General features: G+C 43.6%; 1 protein-coding gene across 1 annotated transcript in view; it reads left to right on the top strand.

Moving 5' to 3' along the window:
• Window positions 1–496: 496 nt before the first annotated feature.
• KIF6 (kinesin family member 6) overlaps window positions 497–21,455 on the top strand; it is a 271,710-nt gene continuing 250,751 nt past the window's right edge. The window contains exons 1-3 of the mRNA XM_084828534.1: window positions 497–761; window positions 2,371–2,480; window positions 5,113–5,187. Of these exons, the coding sequence (XP_084684660.1) occupies window positions 696–761; window positions 2,371–2,480; window positions 5,113–5,187 (251 nt within the window). The 5' untranslated portion in view covers window positions 497–695. The remainder of the gene's footprint in view (window positions 762–2,370; window positions 2,481–5,112; window positions 5,188–21,455) is intronic.

Genomic DNA, 21,455 nt, shown 5'->3' with positions numbered 1-21,455 from the left:
AGAGGTGAAGAGGGAAGAAAAGTAAATCCACACAGACCTCTCTCAGCGACGAAAAGCACACCAACCACAAACAGTGCAATCCTACACATGTCCATTTAGAAGTTATTATTATTTATCGTATGGCACATTTACATCGCATTGCGATAAAAACATAGAGCACAATAAATATGAAATGTAAAATATAAAATATAGGCAGGAATATTACAAACTTATGTCTAGGTTACAGATATGGTTTTTTTTTTACCTCAGTTGTCACAGCCATTTAGAAGTAATTACCATTGAATTCAATAGGGCTTACTTCCACATAAGTTTGTATAGGATTCCGCCTCAGAAAGTGGCTCACTGTATTCAGGGCGCGATGCGCTGCGTGTTTAGCCAGAAAAAAAAGTTCTGCATTCCCCAGCCAGCGTGGCATGCTGGGAGTTGTAGGACTTTATTCTGTCTACACGTGCACAGCATCGCACCGTTGAGAGGAGAGGGGAGGGGCGCCGCAGGCAAAGCTGGAGCGAGAAAACCACCCACGAGCGGCGCACCGCACCACCCTCGCCTCCCGCATGCGCAGTGTCGTAAAGGCGTCCCGCAACCCGGCGTTGTGGCGCAAGGCACGCTGGGTAGCTTTCCTTGGTTACCGTTGCTATGAAGGGCCTAGCGCCCCCTCGCTGGTCTCCCGCCCGCAGAAAGTCTGATTTACGGAGATGGTGAAGCAAACGATCCAGATTTATGCCCGGGTGAAGCCCCTTGGCAGGGGACAGCCGCCGGGGGTAGGTGCAGAAAAGGACCAACCAGGGCAGAACGGGGTTGGGGGAAGCAAAGGGCGGGGGTGCGCGAAGGAAGGCCGAAGTCGCCGTGCTGGGTTACCGAGGGAAAGGATTACAGGAGGCAGGACGGAGCTTGGCGGGTGGCTGGCGTGGGGCACCTGAGGATGCGCCTGAGCAGGGAACTCTGTTGTGGAGACTGCGTGGAAGGAATGAGCAGGGCGGGTCCCCTGCATTGTGGTACGTGTGAAGTGGTACCGTACTAGCATAGTGTTCCATGAGAAAATGTAGATGTGGCTATCTATGAAGAAGATGTGTGTAAATGGCAATGGGAGGCATACTGCGGGTGAATTCAGACGGCCGTGCTCTTTACCGTGATTAGCAGACTTGTCACAACATTCTGGCGAAGCGCTCATCACAGAACGCATTTCTAGGGAGTGCCCCCCGATCCCCAATGTCCTAAAAGCTGAATCTTTTATAGGAGATAATACAAGCCTTTCTCATCCTATATCTCCATGAGAACGGATTGTTGGACAGACGGGTACAGGTGAATTGGAATTGCTAAATGCGGATGTAAGAAGATAATGATTCTTCCAAATTCGTTTTTTTCTTTTTTTTTTTAATAAAGAAGTTCTGTAGAACTGTGGTAAAGTTATTATAACTTTTTTTTAAGGAATACTAAACCAATACAATTATAACAAAGGGTCTTGTGGCATGCATGTTTAAATAGAAAAAAGTTCTACAACTCCCAGCATTCCTTGCTGGGGAATGCTGGGAGTTGTAGGACTTTTCTCCCTCTCTTAAACATGCTCAGGATTGCAAGACTTGTTTTTGGTGCAACAGCTGAACACGGCTACCAGTCTGGAAATCGTTACAATGAAATTGTGTGTTTGCTTTGGTTACCTTTTAACACTTGCATAGCTGGCAACTTTGCAAGTTAATTCCCCACCCTCGCGATGAATAGGAAAAGCTTTATCTGCTATCATGCAGTTTTTCAACATGCAAAAAAAAACCCTGCCAGAAAAAAAGATTAACACCTGTCTCTACCTGAAACTCCCCCTCCCCCAAATTGCAGTATTGTCACGCTCAGTGGTATTCATACTCTCTGGCAATCTACCTAGAATGCTCCTCCTTCCACCTACTACCCTATGTTTTACTGGACTGAATGGATCTATTAAGGCTGGATTCCTGTTCCTGCTTATTTGGAGTTAGTACCACTGAACTCAGAGCTTACATCTAAACTGACATGGATAGGATTGGGTTGCAAGGGTGATTCAGATGTTACTTCTAGCAGATAGGTAAAATGGCTTCCCAGCCTGTTTTATTCCACTATAAAGTCCAAATGGTAGCACACACGTTTTTCCTACAAATAGATTTTTCTCACTTCACTGTATTTGTGTATCACTTGCAAGTTTACATCAATACAAGCCCTTCTTGACATTATGAATTTTGTTATGGGAATTATTTCTGGAAGTATTTCTATTAATAAAATAGTCTTAGTGGAAGTTGTTCTTAGACCCTGCATTTTAAGCATAAGGATAATTTATGCCATGACCTTAAAAATGGAAAAATTTCACCAAAGCAAATATTTTCAGCCACCACATATATTTTGTAGATATATTCAGTTGATGAAGATGAGACGTCAACATTCAGTTTGGAGATTATTGTGCCACGTGATTTGGCAGATGGGTTTGTCAATAATAAACGAGAAAGCTACAAGTTTAAGTAAGTTAATTTGGATTGTGTTTGTACATATATACGTGTAGGAATGTTATCTGTTTAAACATTTCAAATGGCAAAACCAAAGGACATAATCTGATAATGGCTCATTGTGTTATTGTACAGCTTGTAACCCGTTTTTCCTCACTGATCTCTGTGCTGTAAAGGGGGAGGTTTCCCTTCTTTCCCATGACTTTCAGTGCTACTTTTAGTTCCAACCCTACTCTGATTATAAAGTTGGGAAACCAACAAATCATAATACAAAACAAGTTTAATTAGCATGAAGTAAATATGATGAATTAGGTCAGTTTTCTTCCCATCTTCATAATTTTGCTGATAGACCCATCAGACGAACCTCTTCTGAATAACTGAAATAATAGAAACATAGAACAGAATCATAGAGTTGGAAGGGACCTCAAAGGTAATCTAGTCCAACCTGACAATGCAGGAAATCCTCTGCTATTCCTAATTTCAGTCAAGATCTCCTGTCTTGTAATTTGAACTTGCTGTTCCAGGTCCTAAAACAAATTTGCTCCATCATCTATATGTGATAGCCTTTCAAATATTTGAAGATGGCTATCCTAATAACTGCTTCTTCAGGCTAAACGTACCCAAGTTCTTCATCCTTTCCTCGCAGGTCTTCAGCCTCTCACCATTTTTGTTGCCATTTGCTGGACAACAAACATTCCAAATGTTGAATTATGTAGTGTTAGTAGTAGTATTTTAAATGTATTGTCCAAATTTCATCTCATTCCCTAATACTATTTAATATCTTATTGGCTGTAACATTTGGAGTTGATTTTAATTGCTGGATATAACCTCCAGGATTGCCAAAAGTGGATTTCATAAACTATTTTTAATGTTTATTAATAGGCTCCTCTACAGAATGTCTCCTCTACAGAAGCTTTCATTACAGGGATTTTAAAAATTAAGGGTGCAATCCTATGCAGATAGGCAGCCGCCTCCGAACTCAAAGGCAACCACCTATCCAGTGCAGGGCAGGAGAAGCATGGAGGGGATCATTCCCTCTGCGCTTCTTCTGCCCTGCATTTTCAGCTAGACAGCTGATTGCGGCTGTGTAGCTGCGCGAGGGCAGCGCAAGGGAGGAGGCTGCTGTATGACACATTGGATGTGTTGTACATGCATTTTCCTCCGCCCCGGAACACCCCATTTTGTCCGCTTCGCACTCCTCTTGCAAGCACGGAGTATGTGGCTGTTCCACGCTGCCTCTGTGGCAGCGCGGAAGTCGGGGGAGGTTGGTTCTCCAGGAACCGACCTCAGAACACAGGCTCCAAGGTCGGTTCCCAGAAAACCAGATATCCTATGGCTGTCTAGCTGCTGACTAGCGGACATAGGATTGCTCCATAAGTAATTTATCCCCATTTCCTAGTCCAAATTCCAACACCTAATTTTTATTCTCTTGTCCTAACTTCCAGTTTTATATCAGTACTGTTGAACCCCTAGATCATAAGGCAGCACTATTGTGTCCATAACTGTGTTTTGGAGGAAGAAAAGACTTGGAAGAGATATCTTTACAGCTCAATCCAGTGCATATATTCTTGGGGTTCAGTGGAGCTTTCTCCTAAATTAGTGTGCATAGAATGCCTTTGGGTTTATTCCAAATGTGTCCATCGACCAGCAAAATGGACATTACTGGCAGAATGGATTCCCCCTTCCCTTGCAGCCCCCTTCCCTACAAAGCTGCTTGGGAGGGTTAGGAGACCCTCTGAAGCAGATTTGGGAGAGTACAGATGCATGCAGGGGGGAGGAGAGGAAGCAGAAGTCTTGTTCTGTGAGTGGATGTCTGGTCGGGCAACATCGGATGTCGTCCTTTGTTAATTATTTTGCAGCTAAGCATTAAGCAGTGGTGTTTAGTATTGTTTAGATTTTAATTTTAAAGCAGTTAGTGTGTAGGCAATCAAATAATTAACATAGCTTATTCTCTGCTGGACACTGCAGTGAATTGTCTTGAGAGCCAGAACTCTAAATAATCCTTCCAGGGCATTTGCTGTAGAATGAAATAGGGGAGTTCAGAATTGTTTCTATTTGAGAATTGGGGCAAAGTATATATTTGGTAGAGGTGTTCTAAAGAGCAGTCTTATGCTATCCAGGGGCTGCTAGAATCACTTTGAAACACATCTTATTGTAAGTGTAATACCACTTAGGGTGTTAAAACGTCAGATATTTATGTTAGGAGATGGAAATAGGGCACAATTCTTCTGAAGTATTTGATCCTCTGCTAACATAACTTCCTTTTTGTTCTAGAGAAAAACTGAAAATAATCTGTACTGTTTGTATGTTCTGTTTTGTTCTAGGGTTACATATACAAGATCCTGTGTGGGGCCATTTGGAAATGCTGATCCCCATGACAGTAGTAAAATACAGTTTGCTTTTTCTAAGCAGTATAATTTTATCAGAAGTTTTTATTGTACAGATTTTGTCAAAGCAGCACTGTTTATAGTCTTTTGTGGATTCAATAGTACAACAACATAGTGTGGTAAGGAGTACAGGGAAGACATTGTACTGGGTTATGTAAGTCCAGTGATGTAAACATTGACTTAGTTACAAACAGAGAAAAAGAAAAAAGAATCAAGTAGTGTTTTAAGATTCTGCATGACCAGTTGCTTGTAATTTGCAGATTTCAGAAAGTTTTTGATCAGGCGTCAAAGCAAGATGAAATTTTTGAAGCCATTGCCAAGCCAGTTGCAGAATGGTAAGCGTAAGTCTTTTAAATGATCTGTGTGGGAGGTTTCATTTATCAAACCAATTTCTATTAATTATCCTTGTTGCTTTAAAAGTGGATTGTACGTTCATTGGAAGGCTTCCAAAATGATTTCTCCTGCCAGATGTTTTGGCCTACAAGTCCTTTCATTCCTCATCATTGGCTATGTTGGCTAGGGCTGATGGGAGTTGTAGGGCAAGACATCTTTAGGCCACAGGTTGCCCATTCCTGCTCTAAAGGGTACTGGATAACAAGTGGTGGATGAGGTTCTTCAAGATAGACATGTGCAAAGTAATGCAGTTTGGGACAAAAACATCTTAACTACTTCTGTGCTAAGAAGTTCTAAATTAGCGGTGTATATCCAGGAAAAAGGTCTTGAGATTACTATAGACAGTTATCTACAGTGATCTCTACAACTAGGGCTGTATGCTGCAGCAATGAAAAATGCAAAAGAATTGTTATGATAGTCAAAAGGAAATACTATGCATAATTAACACAATCCATAATTAATGGAGGGTAGCTTTATCAATCAATGACAGCCATTATACCTAAATGGAGTTCCCATATTCAGAGGCAGTGTCCCCCTGAGTACTAGATTTTTGGGACTGGGAGGGGAAGGTGATCACCTTGCTCGGCTTGTAGGCTTTGTAACTAGCCACTGTTAGAGACAGGAAGCAGAAGTAGATGGCCTTGGCTGCTCCTGCAAGTCAATTTTTATGTTCTTGTGTAAAGTATGTATGTATGTATATGTCTCAGTACTGGCACAGTTTAATTACCCCTTTAATAATCTTTAAACGTTTTGTCAGAAAGAGTAGATCCTTTCCACCCTGACTGTGAGTATGGGGGGGTAGTTAAAGGGTATCTAGTGGTAACTGTTATATGTTATCTTGGGTAATGCTCTGTGTATGCATCTGCTCTCTGCTTATGACTCTGATTACATGGTTTGTTCTGTGTGGGCCTAGTGGAGTGCCTGGGAGTATGGCTTGATCTACATATGTGACAGAATGAAGTGGGATTGATATGACTACTTAAGACATTGCTGGCAGAATGGTGGGCAGTTGCATTTTTGAATGCATCTCTGTGCGGGGGAGACCCCTCCTGCACATAGAAAACTACCATAGCAGGGAGCAGGCTGGGCTAGAACACTTCTTCCTCATGTGCTAGGTTTTTTAAAAAAACTTGTGGCGAGTATTTAAAAAAAATGGGGAAGCATTTAAAAATAGCATCCTCCTACCTGCATGTTGAAGCGGTACAGTCCACTCTACTATCTCAGAATTCTCCCACCTCATTTGGCTGTATATGTAGACCAGGCCTAATTGTGTGCCCTTGGCCAAGTTACCTATTCCTCAATCTCAGTCCCCCACCCCTATATAAGACTATGATATCATTATAGGCTCATAAGTTCTTAAATCTATCAGAGATAATTTAGGGTGCAATCCTATGCATGTTTAGACAGAAAAGGTCCATGGTGGCTGGAGGATGCTGGGAGTTGTAGGATTTTTTTTCTGTCTAAACATGCATAGGACTGCACCCTTAAAGAGCTAATAGCTCTAAAGGGGCATTTTAATGAAAGTTCCTGTTTCAATACAAGATGAACAGGTTCTAATTAGGAAGAAAATTCTCATACCTGTATACTCATTCAGTCCTTCTTTTACCATGACCAGGTGGGTTACTTAAAGGATGATCAATTTCTTCTCACCTAGTCTAGAACATAGAACCCTTCAACCATTTTTAATTTATCAGCAATCTCAATCCTTACAGTTATAAATAAATTGAATACAAATTCTTGTATACAATGTAAATAATTCTGATGAATGTATATTTTGAGGTAATCCTAATTAAGAATTATGCAGGTTGTTTTTAGGGTACACTGTTTGGTTTGGCAGTAGGGCTGAACTGAATTTTTGTGAGGTTTGCGTTTCACATTGAAAGGTAGCATTCAGGGAGCATGATGTTTTCTTTGAAAAAGCAGTGAATCCCTAGGAAAAAAACAAAACCATTTTTTGTTGTGAAATTAGGATCCTTCCCACTTGCTTGGCAAAGCACATGCCTTGAGAAGGAGGGGGATCTCACTGAACTATGCATATTACTGCTGATAGCCTATGCATGTCTACTCAGAAGTAAACCCCACTGAGTTCAGTGGAGCTTACTCCCATTCCCCCTGATGAAGCTAAGTAGGTCTCGGTTTGGTTAATGCCTGGGTGACAGATCTCCTGGAAACCCTGTGTAGGCTGCCTTGAATGAATTCCATGATGGAAGAAAGGTTAGGGTATAAGTGTATTTAATGAAATGACTGAATGAAGTATCTGTAGGATTGCAGACTTAAACTGGCTGTAGCAGATGTCAACTGTACTATCCTTGACATGCACCCACCAGTTCCATTGTCTGTTTTATAACATTGGGGGTTGTTGGAGCAGTTTAAGGAATAAAGGTGGTATCAAAGTCTGAACAGAAAATTTTGGAGGAAATGGGGATGTGTGCACCTCTCTGGATGACAACCATAAATACTAATACGTAAAAATAAATTTTGCCTGTTGTACATTAAGAATATAATTTTATTATTTATTTATTTATTTATTTATTTTTAAATTTATTAATCGCCCATCTGGCTGGTCACCCAGCCACTCTGGGCGATGTACAGCATATAATAAAAAAGTTTAAAACAATAAAATTCTACAATAAAAACGTTTTCTAAAATACCCTAACCCACCCCAAATGCCTGCCTGAACAACCACGTTTTTAATGCACGACGGAAGCTCAATAAAGAGGGGGCATGGCAGAGTTCCCTAGGGAGGGAGTTCCACAGAGTGGGGGCCACCACAGAAAAGGCCCTCTCCCTCATCCCCACCAGTCTAGCTGTCCTGGCTGATGGGACAGAGAGAAGGCTGATCTTGTTAAGCGGCCTGTCTGGTGTTGCTGGAGGCACTCCTTAAGATAGGCTGGGCCAGAACCATATAGGGTTTTAAAGGTCAAAACCAACACCTTGAATTTGGCCCGGAAAACAACTGGTAACCAGTGCAACTCCTTCAGCACTGGAGTGATGTGATCTTGCCGGCGGCTGCCTTTAATCAGGTGAATCGCCATGTTCTGTACCAGCTGCAGCTTCCGAATCATCTTCAAGGGTAACCCCACATAGAGCACATTACAGTAGTCTAAACGAGAGGAGACCAGGGCATGTACTACCGATGGGAGCAGATGGTCGGGAAGGAAGGGGCGCAGCTGCCGTATCAGATGGAGTTGGTACAGCGCTGTCCGGCTCACAGCTGACACCTGAGCCTCCATGGACAGCTGGGAGTCCAAAATGACCCCCAGGCTGCGGACCTGGTCTTTAAGGGTAGCCGTACCCCATTCAACACCAGGTCAACATCCCCCAGCCTCCTCTTGTCTCCCACCAAAAGTACCTCGGTCTTGTCAGGGTTTAGCTTCAGCTTATTCCTCCCCATCCAGCCACTCACCGTCTCCAGACATTTGGACAGGGATTCTACGGCCAACCTTGGTGAAGATTTGAACGAGAGGTAGAGCTGCGTGTCATCCGCATATTGATGACACTGCACCCCAAACCTCCTGATAGCCCCCAACGGCTTCACATAGATGTTAAATAGCATCGGGGAGAGGATGGAACCCTGTGGCACCCCACAAGTGAGTGGCCTCAGGTCCGAAACCTCCTCTCCCAGTGCTACCCTCTGGTACCTGCCGGAGAGGAAGGACCGGAACCACCGCAATACGGTGTCTCCAGTGCCCAACCCCTCCAGGCAGTCCAGGAGGATACCGTGGTCAACGGTATCAAAAGCCGCTGAGAGGACGAGGAGAACAAGGAAGGAGCATTCGCCCCTATCCATAGCCCTCCTCATATCATCTACCAAGGCGACCAAGGCCGTTTCTGTCCCATGCCCAAGCCTGAAGCCTGACTGAAATGGGTCTAGATAATCAGTTTCTTCCAAGTGTGCCTTCAACTGCATCGCCACCACCCACTCAATCACCTTGCCCCAAAATGGCAGATTTGAGACTGGGCGAAAGTTGTTCAGAACTTGAGGATCCAAGGACGACTTCTTTAAGAGCGGTCTTATCACTGCCTCCTTGAGGGCTGATGGCATCACTCCCTCCTCAAGGGAGGCATTCACCACCGCCCTGATCCCCTACCCGGTCTCTCTCTGCAGCCCATAATGAGCCAAGATGGGCAAGGATCAAGTAAGCAGGTGGTCGGCCTTACAGATGAAAGCACCTTGTCCACTTCATCAGGAGGAAGAAGCTGGAACCGATCCCACAAAACCTGTTTGCCACAGGCCGCCTCTTGCTCACTAACTGTATCCACAGCATGCAGAGTAACACTCCTAATCTGATCAATTTTATCTGCAAAGTGCCTTGCCAAGGCCTCACAGGAGGCCTTAGAATGCTCCAGTGGTTCCGGAGCCACAGGACCGACCAGGCTCCAGACCACTTGGAACAGCCTCCTGGGACAGCACTCTGCAGACGCGATAGAAGCAGCATAATATTCCTTTTTTGCTGCCTTCACCGCCACGTGATAGGCTGAAGATACAGCTCTAGCCTGTGTCTGATCGTCTTTGGAGTGAGACTTCTGCCACCGGCGCTCTAGCTGTCTCGCCTCCTGTTTCAGTTCGTAACCGTGGATTGAACCATGGTGCAGTCCGAGCCCTGTTCAGGGGGAGAGGGTGTTTCGGAGCCACCTGATCTAATGCCCCAGTGATTGCGGCATTCCAGCCACCCACCAGGGTCTTGACCGAGTGGCCGTGGGCGTGCCCCAGAGAATCCCCAAGCGCGTTCAGGAATCCATTTGGATCCATAAGACGCCTGGGGCGGACCATTTTAATGGGTCCTCCACCCCTGCAGAGGGGTTGTGGAACTGAGAAGTCCAGCGTCACCAGATAGTGACCTGACCATGACAAGGGGGTGGTGGATACACCCCCAACTTCCAGATCACTCCCCGCTTCTCCAGAAACAAACACAAGGTCTAGTGCACGACCAGCTACATGGGTGGGCCCAGTTAGAATATGGTGCAGCTCCCAGGAAGCCATGGTCTCCATAAAGTCCCAAGGTGCTCCTGTGAGGATGGCCTCCGAATGTACGTTGAAGTCCCCCAACACCAATAAGTTACTGTACACGCACAGCAGAGACCACCTCAAGCACCTCGGCCAGGGAGTCAGTCATGCAGCAGGGTGGACGGTACACAAGCAGAATCCCCAGACTGCCCTTCGGGCCCAACCTCCAGTACATGCACTCAGCAACCTTGGTCTCCCGGAGAGGGGGTCTGGTGAAGACCAAGGACTCTCGGTAGATAACAGCCACTCCCCCTCCCCGATCCCCAGCCTCGGCTGCTGTGCATACGAAAATCCGGCTGGACACATGGCTGCAAGGGTTGGAGCAGCAGCCTCGGCCAGCCAGGTCTCCGTAATACATGCCAGGTCTGCACCCTCATCCAGGATCATGTCATGGATGAGGGAGGTTTTCTGGGTAACAGACCTGGCATTGCAGAGCAACAAACGAAGGCCAGAAGATGGGGTCACGCCTCCCCCAACCATCCTTTGGCTCTGGACAGGCCCGGAGCAGGGGACAAATACTACACATCTCTCCCTTGTTCCCCTTACCTGGCATGGCCTGCCCCTAGCGCTCCGCCAGTGCCTGCCGCCCAGCCTCAGTGTGTTCTGGCCCCCACTGCCTCCATCAGGTGGACACATGCCCCCTTGCTCCTGCCTATCAGGCAGGCTACCCACCCCTAAAAACACAACAGAATCCCCCAGAAATTAAAAACACACACACAACAATTAAAAAATCCCCTTAAAAATAATGCCAGGCAGGCGTCCACAGTAGTAATAGTGGTGGTGGCAGCAGGCCCAGCAGCAGCAGCAGGCACACCTCTTCCCCGATGGTGGCAGCTTCTCCTGTAGGCCCTGGCTCTCCCAGGCCACCTCAGCCAGCCAGCTTATGTAGCCCCTCCAGGAAGGGGCAGGTGGAAGCAGCACAGCTGGCTCTGTACCTGGGGGCCTGGTCCTGCAGGGACTGGCGGTCTGTCAGGCAGAAGTCCGCAGGGAAGGCCTGGCATTGGTGGCGGCAGCAGGCCCAGCAGCAGCAGGCCCAGCAGCAGCAGGCCCAGCAGCAGCAGGCCCAGCAGCAGCAGGCATGCCTCTTCCCAATGGTAGCAGCTTCTCCTGCAGGTCCTGGCTCTTAAATTTAAACTTAAATTTAAATTTAAAAAGCAAGAGAAAAGCACCTTGGCCACTCATAAAGTTCAAGTAAGTGTCTAGCCCATGAAACTTTCTCTAAAGTTCTCCCCACCCTCCAGAAAGCAGCAGAAAATCACTCATACTCTCATGGTGGGCAAATGGGTCTCTGAAAGTGGGGGACCATTTTTGTCCATCTCTAGCTTATACAGGCTTTGAATATCCCCATCTAGCCATTCCTCTCTGCCCAGTGCAAGTTACACTTTGGCCAGAGCATGAATAATTTGCAGTGAAGGAAGAAGATGGGCTAGATGGGGAGACATCCTCCTATGTTCATTTATAGGTATCGGAGGGAGCATGTACTGAAAGCAGCTCTGTTGAGCCCCATGGGAATATTCCTCGTGTGTATGCCAACACTATGAGTGGATTGAGCCTCATACGATTAGCATCTAAATCCACTTTAGTTTTTAACTGGCAACCTTAAGACTTTAAAAAAAAAATCCAGTTGTATGTGTTTTTATTTTGGATTCAGTTTAAAGATCCAGTTTTGTCTGTTTTTTCCCCAAATATGGGTTTACATACTTCTGGAGAAATAACAAAATTTGTGATTGATAGTCTTAATCAGCACCAGTAAAAGACCTTACCATATTTGTGTTCTTTCTAAACTATGTTGTAATTTAGCCCATTGTTCTGGAGCAATACTGCTTGTTTCCAAATAGTTAAGTAACACTTCTGTTCTGTTTTCATTTACAAAACTGGGGGATGTTTTCACTTACTGGTAATTGCAGTTTTATTGCAACATAGTTCATTATTTGAACTATGCTTTGGAAGTGCAGTTTTTTAAAAAGGCTTTTCTTATGCATAATGTTATTTTTAAAGTGTATTTACAAATGTGTTCATATTCTACAGCATTGTTCACTGAATAGGGCTGCAGCTGTTTTTACTGTATAAATGGATATGCCAAAATTCCTTTATAGTTTGTTAAAATTAGATTAATTGTTGCTGTTTTCATATTGTGCAGTTCTTAATAATCTTGTTTTTGTTATCTTAACAAACAAAACACAAAGATTGGTATGTCAATTTGGCAGGTCAGTTTTTTTGAAAGCACAAACGAACATGTTCCTAAAGAGAAAACTATACCAGTAAGTGAAGGAACAGCTTTGCTGATATGTTTCCAGGAATGTAACGCAGCAGAAATATCAATGAAGTTCTTCAGTAGAATTCCAAAGCTGTTTGTCATATGACCACATGGAAACTAACTTCATTATTACAACAGAATAAATCCAGAACAATGTCAAAACAATAAAAAAGGGAGATGCATGATGCTAATTAGAGGTTTCCAGTGTCTTGCTGGCAGGATAAAGAGTTGAATCATTTTTTTTTCTATTTTTGTCTTTCTTTGAACTTTTTCCCTTGTTGTTGCAATATACTATTTGTTTCAGTATTTAAGGCTGTAATCTCATCCACACTTAGTTGGGAGCAGGACCCATTCAATGAGGCTTACTTCTGACTAGCATGCCTAGGATTGAGATTTTAATAGTCTGACTGCCTGGACCACATGGACTCCTTTAGCTTCATTTGAAATGCTACTTTACAACATCATAAAGAATGCTCATTCTCTTAAAGCATTGCAGCATTTGTGTTCTTTCAGCGATGTGGCTGAGACATTCCCTAATTCTCCAGTCTTTTGCTAGAGTGTGGGTTCTAAACCAGTGATAGCTAATTTCTGTTTTCTCAGAAACTAGTATATTATCCAAAGAGTGATCCAAGGCCAGTCCACAGGAACTCGGTCTCTCATACTTTGTCAGGATCTCAAATCCTTATAACTTCAAAACATTTTTTTCTTTATGAGTGAAATTGTGAACAGTTTTTTTTTATCATACGTAAATTTGGTATGGTTGCTAGGGGCCAATTAAAAACTGACCCATGGGCTGCTAGTTGGCCACCCTTGTTCTACACTATTCTAACATGTTACGTTCTGGCCCAGTTGTGAAGTAATGCTGCCACTCCAAGAAACCACGGAACAAGCTGTGAACAAGCAGAAAGTTCTCCTTTCCTCTTTTGCTAGAGTGTGGGTTCTAAACCAGTGATAGCTAATTTCTGTTTTCTCAGAAACTGGTATATTATCCAAAGAGTGATCCAAGGCCAGTCCACAGGAACTCGGTCTCTCATACTTTGTCAGGATCTCAAATCCTTATAACTTCAAAACATTTTTTTCTTTATGAGTGAAATTGTGAACAGTTTTTTTTATCATACGTAAATTTAGTATGGTTGCTAGGGGCCAGTTAAAAACTGACCCATGGGCTGCCAGTTGGCCACCCTTGTTCTACACTATTCTAACATGTTACGTTCTGGCCCAGTTGTGAAGTAATGCTGCCACTCCAAGAAACCACGGAACAAGCTGTGAACAAGCAGAAAGTTCTCCTTTCCTCTTTTGCTAGAGTGTGGGTTCTAAACCAGTGATAGCTAATTTCTGTTTTCTCAGAAACTAGTATATTATCCAAAGAGTGATCCAAGGCCAGTCCACAGGAACTCGGTCTCTCATACTTTGTCAGGATCTCAAATCCTTATAACTTCAAAACATTTTTTTCTTTATGAGTGAAATTGTGAACAGTTTTTTTTTATCATACGTAAATTTGGTATGGTTGCTAGGGGCCAGTTAAAAACTGACCCATGGGCTGCCAGTTGGCCACCCTTGTTCTACACTATTCTAACATGTTACGTTCTGGCCCAGTTGTGAAGTAATGCTGCCACTCCAAGAAACCACGGAACAAGCTGTGAACAAGCAGAAAGTTCTCCTTTCCTCTTCCTCCTCTCACACATACTGCTTGACAGGAAACTTCCAGATTTAGTAAATCGGTTTTTCATGACATCTGAACTAGGAAACTGTGGTTTAAGTGCTGCGTAGACTTCTCCTTTACAATTCAGGATGAAACAATGGTTTGCAATCCTGTTTTGCAGTCAGCATTGAAACCACAGTTTTCTGGTTCAGACCTCACAGGTCAAGCTGAGTGCATGAGAAGAGGAGTGGAGGGGGAGGAGAGTGTGCTCTGAACATGTCACTTGTTCTCCAGCCAGAGCAGCAGCATTGCATCTGAACTAAGCTACAGTTCATATGAATGTGTGTTTCAGTATGTATGTATAAGAATATAGAGCATGTGATACCTTGATGCTCGAGTTAGACAGCAATGTGAGAACAAGCATTTAATTATTCTAATTCTTTAAAGGCTGCATTATATTCTGCTCTTTTATATACTTGTATTGCAAATAGCACAGTTCTTTTTTTAAGAGGCATTATTAGCATAACATCAAACTTCAACCCCGTAGCAAGTCCTGAACTTGCAAACCAGGAAAGTCAGGCAGGGATCTTACCTATGCACCACCACTGGTGAGGTACAGTTTTGTAAGAAATGAGACAGACTGACAGCCACCTGAACACCTAACAGATCAAATTAAATCATTATGTGCTCCTAGATACAGTCCTGACTTAGTTTTGCCTTCATTGCTTTGCCCAGACTTTTCCTAAACCTCGCTTTCTCTTGCCGGAGGGGTGGGGTGGGGAGGGGAGTAGGGTCTGTATCTGCCCATTAGTCATTCCAGCTGATAACAAGGATTTGAAATTCTGTTACTTTTGAGTAAAAGAGATGTTGTGTTGAATTCAGCATCTGTAGGATCTTTGTGAGTTCAAAATCAAATGGTTGGGTGCCCGTATGTTGATTGGGACTAGTGATCATAGCATGGCAGGAAGTCCCCAAGGTGTTTTACAACAGCAGTTGTAGAAAAACAGAGATCTCAAAATGAAGATTGTCTCTTCTAGGGCTGGATGCAGATATAACATGATTAGGAAATTTACTCTATTTTTATTCTGTTTTAAATTTGTTAATGTTTTAATACTATGTTTTATTATGCTATTGTATTTTGTGGTTTTTGTCTTCTTTTGTGAACTGCCCAGAGAGGTTTGGCTATTGGGTGGTATAGAAATGTAATTTCAAAAACAAGAAAAGGAAACTAGGAGCACTTGCATGAGCTTTCCGCTGTGTTAGCATGTGAAATCTTTCCTTACTTACACGGTTTCCTTTAATTACAGTGCCACATTACCTGTACATTAGCATTAACTAGGATTGCCCCATAACCAGGGTTATAATCATGGTTTCAAACTTTGGTTTATGACTGGTTGGCACTAACTATGGTTGTTGCTAATGTTTGTTGCAAACAATGGTTAATGCTGATGCATACATAAAGCAAACGATGGGTGGATTCATGCAATTGAGGGAAGGAGAGTGGAGGAATAAGTCCACTGCGTGCTCTCATTTTTTCAGCTATTGGGAATATTACATCTGTGTCAGTCCTCAATATACTACTCCTAGAACAGACAATATGTTTTACCAGGCATCTTCATCTAATGAAGCACAGATCTGCACATTTTGGATATACAAATATTGTATGAGTTTGTTGCTTTCATTATGCATGTTATGTAGGAGAATATGTATCACTCTTCATTGCCTTCTTCCACAAAGAACAGCTATTGCCCATTATTCTTTGTTCATTGTCCCAGTCATTCAGCTGTGGTGCAGCATATCACATTTTCCATCCTCTTGAGCTTGTTTTGTGGCTCGATTGAGTGCAGCTGTAGCATGTTGATTCTGGACATGTAGGTGCTTTTTGCTGGTACAGTAGGTTGCCGGGCAATTTAACTGGCAGACAGAAGGGTTTCCAATGCAGTGGCTGCGTGAAGAAAAGGCTTTAAAAACATTTATGCTACCTAAATGCTGAAAAGAAAGATACTGTCACTTTTCTAGTTATTTTTATAATTTAATGCTTCTGGTATTTTAGACTGTAAATTCTTTGGAACAAGAGTTGTCATTTAGTGTTATGTTTACACCGCATCTGGAACAGTACATTCCTAACCTGGCTAAGTGTACTCGGTCTCATATATTCTAACCAGAGGATTTATTATTGGAGTTTGCAGAGTTTTGTGTTATTGCAGTTTACTTTAAACGTTTAAGTTTAAAAAATGCATAACCAGAAAAAATGTTCTTAACACAAGTTTGTGTCCTCTGGAAATTGAAACTTAAAATGCAAATGACAGATAATTTTTGTGGTCTAGGTGAAGGGTGGGGAACCTCTTTCAGACTGAGGGCTGAATTCAGTTTTGGAGAAGTTCTCAGGGGCTGCGTTCCAGTGGTGGGCAGGAGCAAAGATGGCGGGGCCAAAGGCAAATGGGTGGGGTAGAAAATGTAAAAACAACAACAAACCACCATATTGTACCTTAAAGGTCTTGCTGCTAGGAACAAAGCCTTAGGAGAGGCATTTCAACTGTTTAGAATAGGGGGGAAACTGCACAAAAGCCAGGGAATCACCCCAAATTGATGGTTGGTGGAAAGGGGGTGGGGCTAGGGGAAGAGGTCATGGCCCTCTGGGGAATCCTAGAGGGCCAGATTAGGACTTCAGAAGGGCTGGATTTGTCCCCTGGGCCTGAGGTGCTCCATCCCTGATCTAAGTGGTTCTATATTGTAGTAGTGGTTTCTTAAATTCAATCCTTGGATCAGTACCTTGGCAGTGGTGCACACATTTGCCTGAGACCCTGGTCAGCAATTACTTTTATGGGAGAGCCACCTTGAGGAGGAGGTTAAGATTGGTGGGCCAGTCCTTCCATTTCACAAAGTGGACAAGCCCTGATGCTATCTATAGCTTCCTGTCCCTCCATGCACTTTTCTTGCCAACTGGCATTTCTCAGAGGTTCAGATTTGGCTGTGGCTTTGGCCCTGATCGTTTGCTTAGAAATATTTCCTTTTCTCAGAAATGCTTCTAAATACTGAAGACTTCAAACAGTAACTTGATATCGAAATAGTCTATTTTTAAAATGTCACTTGAAATCTGAAGTATTATTCATGAATGAATGATAAATTAGATGCCTGTGCTCTACTCACAGTACAGTACTTAGCTATAGTGCTGCTGCAGGAAGCCATACATGCATCTGTCTTCACAGAGACAATGCAGCTTGAACTGCTCTGGTAAATCATGAAGGAAGTAGTTTGGAAAAAGCAGGAGAGTCCTAATGTTTGTATTGTTGTTGTTCAGTTGTTCAGTCGTGTCCGACTCTTCGTGACCCCATGGACCATAGCACGCCAGGTCTTCCTGTCCTGCGCTCTCTCCCGGAGCGTGCTCAAGTCCATATTCATTGCATCGGTGATGCTATCTAGCCATCTCATCCTCTGCCGTCCTCTTCTCTTCGGTCTTTCCCAGCATCAGGGTCTTTTCCAGTGGGTTTTCCCTTCGCATTAGGTGGCCAAAATATTTGAGCTTCAGCTTCAGTATCTGTCCTTCCAAGGAGCACTCAGGGTTGATTTCCTTTAGGATGGACTGATTTGACCTCCTTGCAGTCCAGGGGACTCGTAAGAGTCTTCTCCAGCACCACAGTTCGAAAGTATCAATTCTTCGGCGCTCAGCCTTCCTTATAGTCCAGCTCTCACAGCCATACATTTCTACTGGGAAAACCATAGTTTTGATTATGCGGACCTTTGTTGGCAAGGTGATGTCTCTGCTTCTTACTATGCTGTCTAGGTTTGCCATAGCTTTCCTCCCAGGGAGCAAGCGTCTTTTAATTTCATGGCTACAGTCACCGTCTGCGGTGATCTTGGAGCCCAAGAAAATAAAATCTGTCACTGCTTCCATTTCTTCCCCTTCTATATGCCAGGAAGTGATGGGGCCAGATGACATGATCTTCGTTTTTTTAATGTTGAGTTTCAAACCAGCTTTTGCACTCTCCTCTTTCACCCTCAACAAGAGGCTCTTGAGATCCTCTTCACTTTCTGCCATTAGGGTGGTATCATCTGCATATCGGAGGTTGTTGATAATTCTCCCAGCAATCTTAATTCTGACCTGTGATTCATCCAACCCGGCGTTTCTCATGATGTACTCTGCATATAAGTTAAATAAGCAGGGTGACTAAATCCCTGACTGCCCTCCTGCTGTGCTCAATCCTGCCCTGCACAACTGCTGTGCAGATGGGCATACAAGAGGGTAAAATGGTAATGATGAAGCCTTAGGAAACGATGCTTCAATAGTTGCAGATTCTGGTGGATACTGTCAGATTCTTCAATGTCACAGGCCTCATTTCCTAGTTGGACTTGTCAGCATTGACACTTCCTCATTCTGAATGCCTGCGTGCATGAAGCTGAGTAAAGCTGACAAGACATTCCAGAGTTCCATGGGTGGCTGCACAAAATGTGGGTGGGTTTGGGAGGGGTCACCAAACTGCTTGCCTTGTGAATTAACTAGTAAGTCAGAGGTATTCAGTGTCTATGGAGATGGGTGCACATGCAGTCCTGTGCTGAAGGACCTTATTTCACATTGGCAACCACTTCTATGAAATGTGGGAGAAAGAAGATCTAGAATATCTAGATACTGCCAAATCAAAATGAAATCCCCCACCCTTGGGAACCAGTAGGAAGCAGCATAAGGCTAAAACCAAGCAATGGCCCAATGGTTGAGAAACAGTGACATACTGGAAGCAGTTATCATTCCTGATCTTTTTATATTTCTTGGTTGACATGGTACGTGGTGGTGAAACTCTATAATAGACAAACATGCATCACATCCTTATTCTTATTAGTGTAGGTGGTTTGACATAGAGGCTTGCAGAATCTATTTACAGCATGGTGGGGGAAGAAAATAATGCCCTTTTTGAATGCCACTTTGACATGATTATAGGGTTTTTATTTAGCATGATTTGAGTTTGTTTTCTTCCTTCCTTTTTAAATCTTGCTAAAAATGAAGTGTCAGAAGTGTAGTGATTAAAGTGTCTTCTTGAAAGGGTTTTTCAACTATGAAGCCATAGATGTGAATTTGTGTCAAGTATCTGTTTTCATCAAACTGCTATTATAAGACATATCTTTTAAGATTTATTTTGACACCAATTGCAGATTTCCCAGCCATTATTGAAATTACTTATAGATTATAGTATGACAGGACACATTTTACAAAATATTTGATAAAACTTTTTTCTTCCCTCAGTCACTGTACTTTTATAAGTTTGTTGTTGTTCAGTCGTTCAGTCGTGTCTGACTCTTCGTGACCCCATGGACCATAGCACGCCAGGCCTTCCTGTCCTGCGCTCTCTCCCGGAGCGTGCTCAAGTTCATATTCATTGCATCCGTGATGCTATCTAGCCATCTCATCCTCTGCCGTCCCCTTCTCCTTTTGCCTTCAGTCTTTCCCAGCATCAGGGTCTTTTCCAGGGAGTTTTCTCTTCGCATTAGGTGGCCAAAATATTTGAGCTTCAGCTTCATTATCTGTCCTTCCAAAGAGCAGTCAGGGTTGATTTCCTTTAGGATGGACTGATTTGACCTCCTTGCAGTCCAGGGGACTCGTAAGAGTCTTCTCCAGCACCACAGTTCGAAAGCATCAATTCTTCGGCGCTCAGCCTTCCTTATAGTCCAGCTCTCACAGCCATACATTACTACTGGGAAAACCATAGCTTTGATTAGACGGACCTTTGTCGGCAAGGTGATGTCTCTGCTTCTTACTATGCTGTCTAGGTTTGCCATAGCTTTCCTCCCAAGGAGCAAGCGTCTTTTAATTTCATGGCTACAGTCACCGTCTGCGGTGATCTTGGAGCCCAAGAAAATAAAATCTGTCACTGCTTCCATTTCTTCCCCTTCTATATGCCAGGAAGTGATAGGGCCAGATGCCATGATCTTCGTTTTTTTAATGTTGAGTTTCAAACCAGCTTTTGCACTCTCCTCTTTCACCCTCAACAAGAGGCTCTTGAGATCCTCTTCGCTTTCTGCCATTAGGGTGGTATCGTCTGCATATCGGAGGTTGTTGATAATTCTCCCGGCAATCTTAATTCCGATCTCTGATTCATCCAACCCGGCATTTCTCATGATGTACTCTGCATATAAGTTAAATAAGCAGGGTGACAATATGCAGCCTTGTCGTACTCCTTTCCCAATTTTGAACCAATCGGTTGTTCCATGTCTGGTTCTTACTGTTGCTTCTTGACCCTCGTACAGGTTTCTCAGGAGACAGGTAAGGTGGTCTGGTACTCCCATCACTTTAAGAATTTGCCACAGTTTGTTGTGATCCACACAATCAAAGGCTTTAGCGTAGTCAATGAAGCAGAAAGAGACGTTCTTCTGGAATTCTCTTGCTTTCTCCATGATGCAGCGAATGTTGGCGTTTTGATCTCTAGTTCCTCTGCCTCTTCGAAACCCAGCTTGTACTTCCGGTAGTTCTCGGTTCGCATACTGCTGAAGCCTAGCTTGTAGGATTTTGAGCATCACCTTGCTGGCATGTGAAATGAGCGCAATTGTGCGGTAGTTTGAACACTCTTTGGCATTGCCCTTCTTTGGAATTGGAATGTAAACTGACCTTTTCCAGTCTTGTGGCCACTGTTGAGTGTTCCAGATTTGTTGGCATATTGAATGCAGCACCTTAACAGCATCATCTTTTAGGATTTTAAATAGCTCGGCTGGAATACTGTCATCTCCGCTAGCTTTGTTGTTACTAATGCTTCCTAAGGCCCACTTGACTTCACTCTCTAGGATGTCCGGCTCAAGTTCAGTGACCGCACTATCATGGCTATCAGGGACATTCAGATCTTTCCTGTATAGTTCTTCTGTGTATTCTTGCCACCTCTTCTTAATCTCATCTGCTTCTGTTAGGTCCCTGCCTTCTTTGTCCTTTATCATGCCCGTCTTTGCACAAAACGTTCCCTTGAGATCTCCAGTTTTCTTGAAGAGATCTCTAGTCTTTCCCATTCTGTTGTTTTCCTCCATTTCTTTGCATTGTTCATTTAAGAAGGCCTTCTTGTCTCTCCTTGCTATTCTCTGGAACTCTGCATTCAGTTGGGTATATCTTCCCCTTTCTCCCTTGCTTTTTGCTTCCCTTCTTTCGTGAGCTACTTGTAAAGCCTCATCAGACAGCCACTTGGCTTTCTTGCATTTCTTTTTCTTTGGGACGGATTTCGTTGCTGCCTTCTGAACAATGTTACGGACCTCCGTCCATAGTTCCTCAGGCACTCTGTCTATCAGGTCTAATCCCTGAAATCTATTCCTCACCTCCACTGTATATTCATAA

The sequence above is a fragment of the Heloderma suspectum genome, chromosome 1, assembly GCF_057233095.1.
Source record: "Heloderma suspectum isolate Gila_16-S chromosome 1, 16-S_ref, whole genome shotgun sequence".
Classification (NCBI taxonomy): Eukaryota; Metazoa; Chordata; class Lepidosauria; order Squamata; family Helodermatidae; genus Heloderma; species Heloderma suspectum.
Note: the sequence above shows the minus strand (reverse complement) of the source record. Positions and strands in the feature narration are given on the sequence as shown.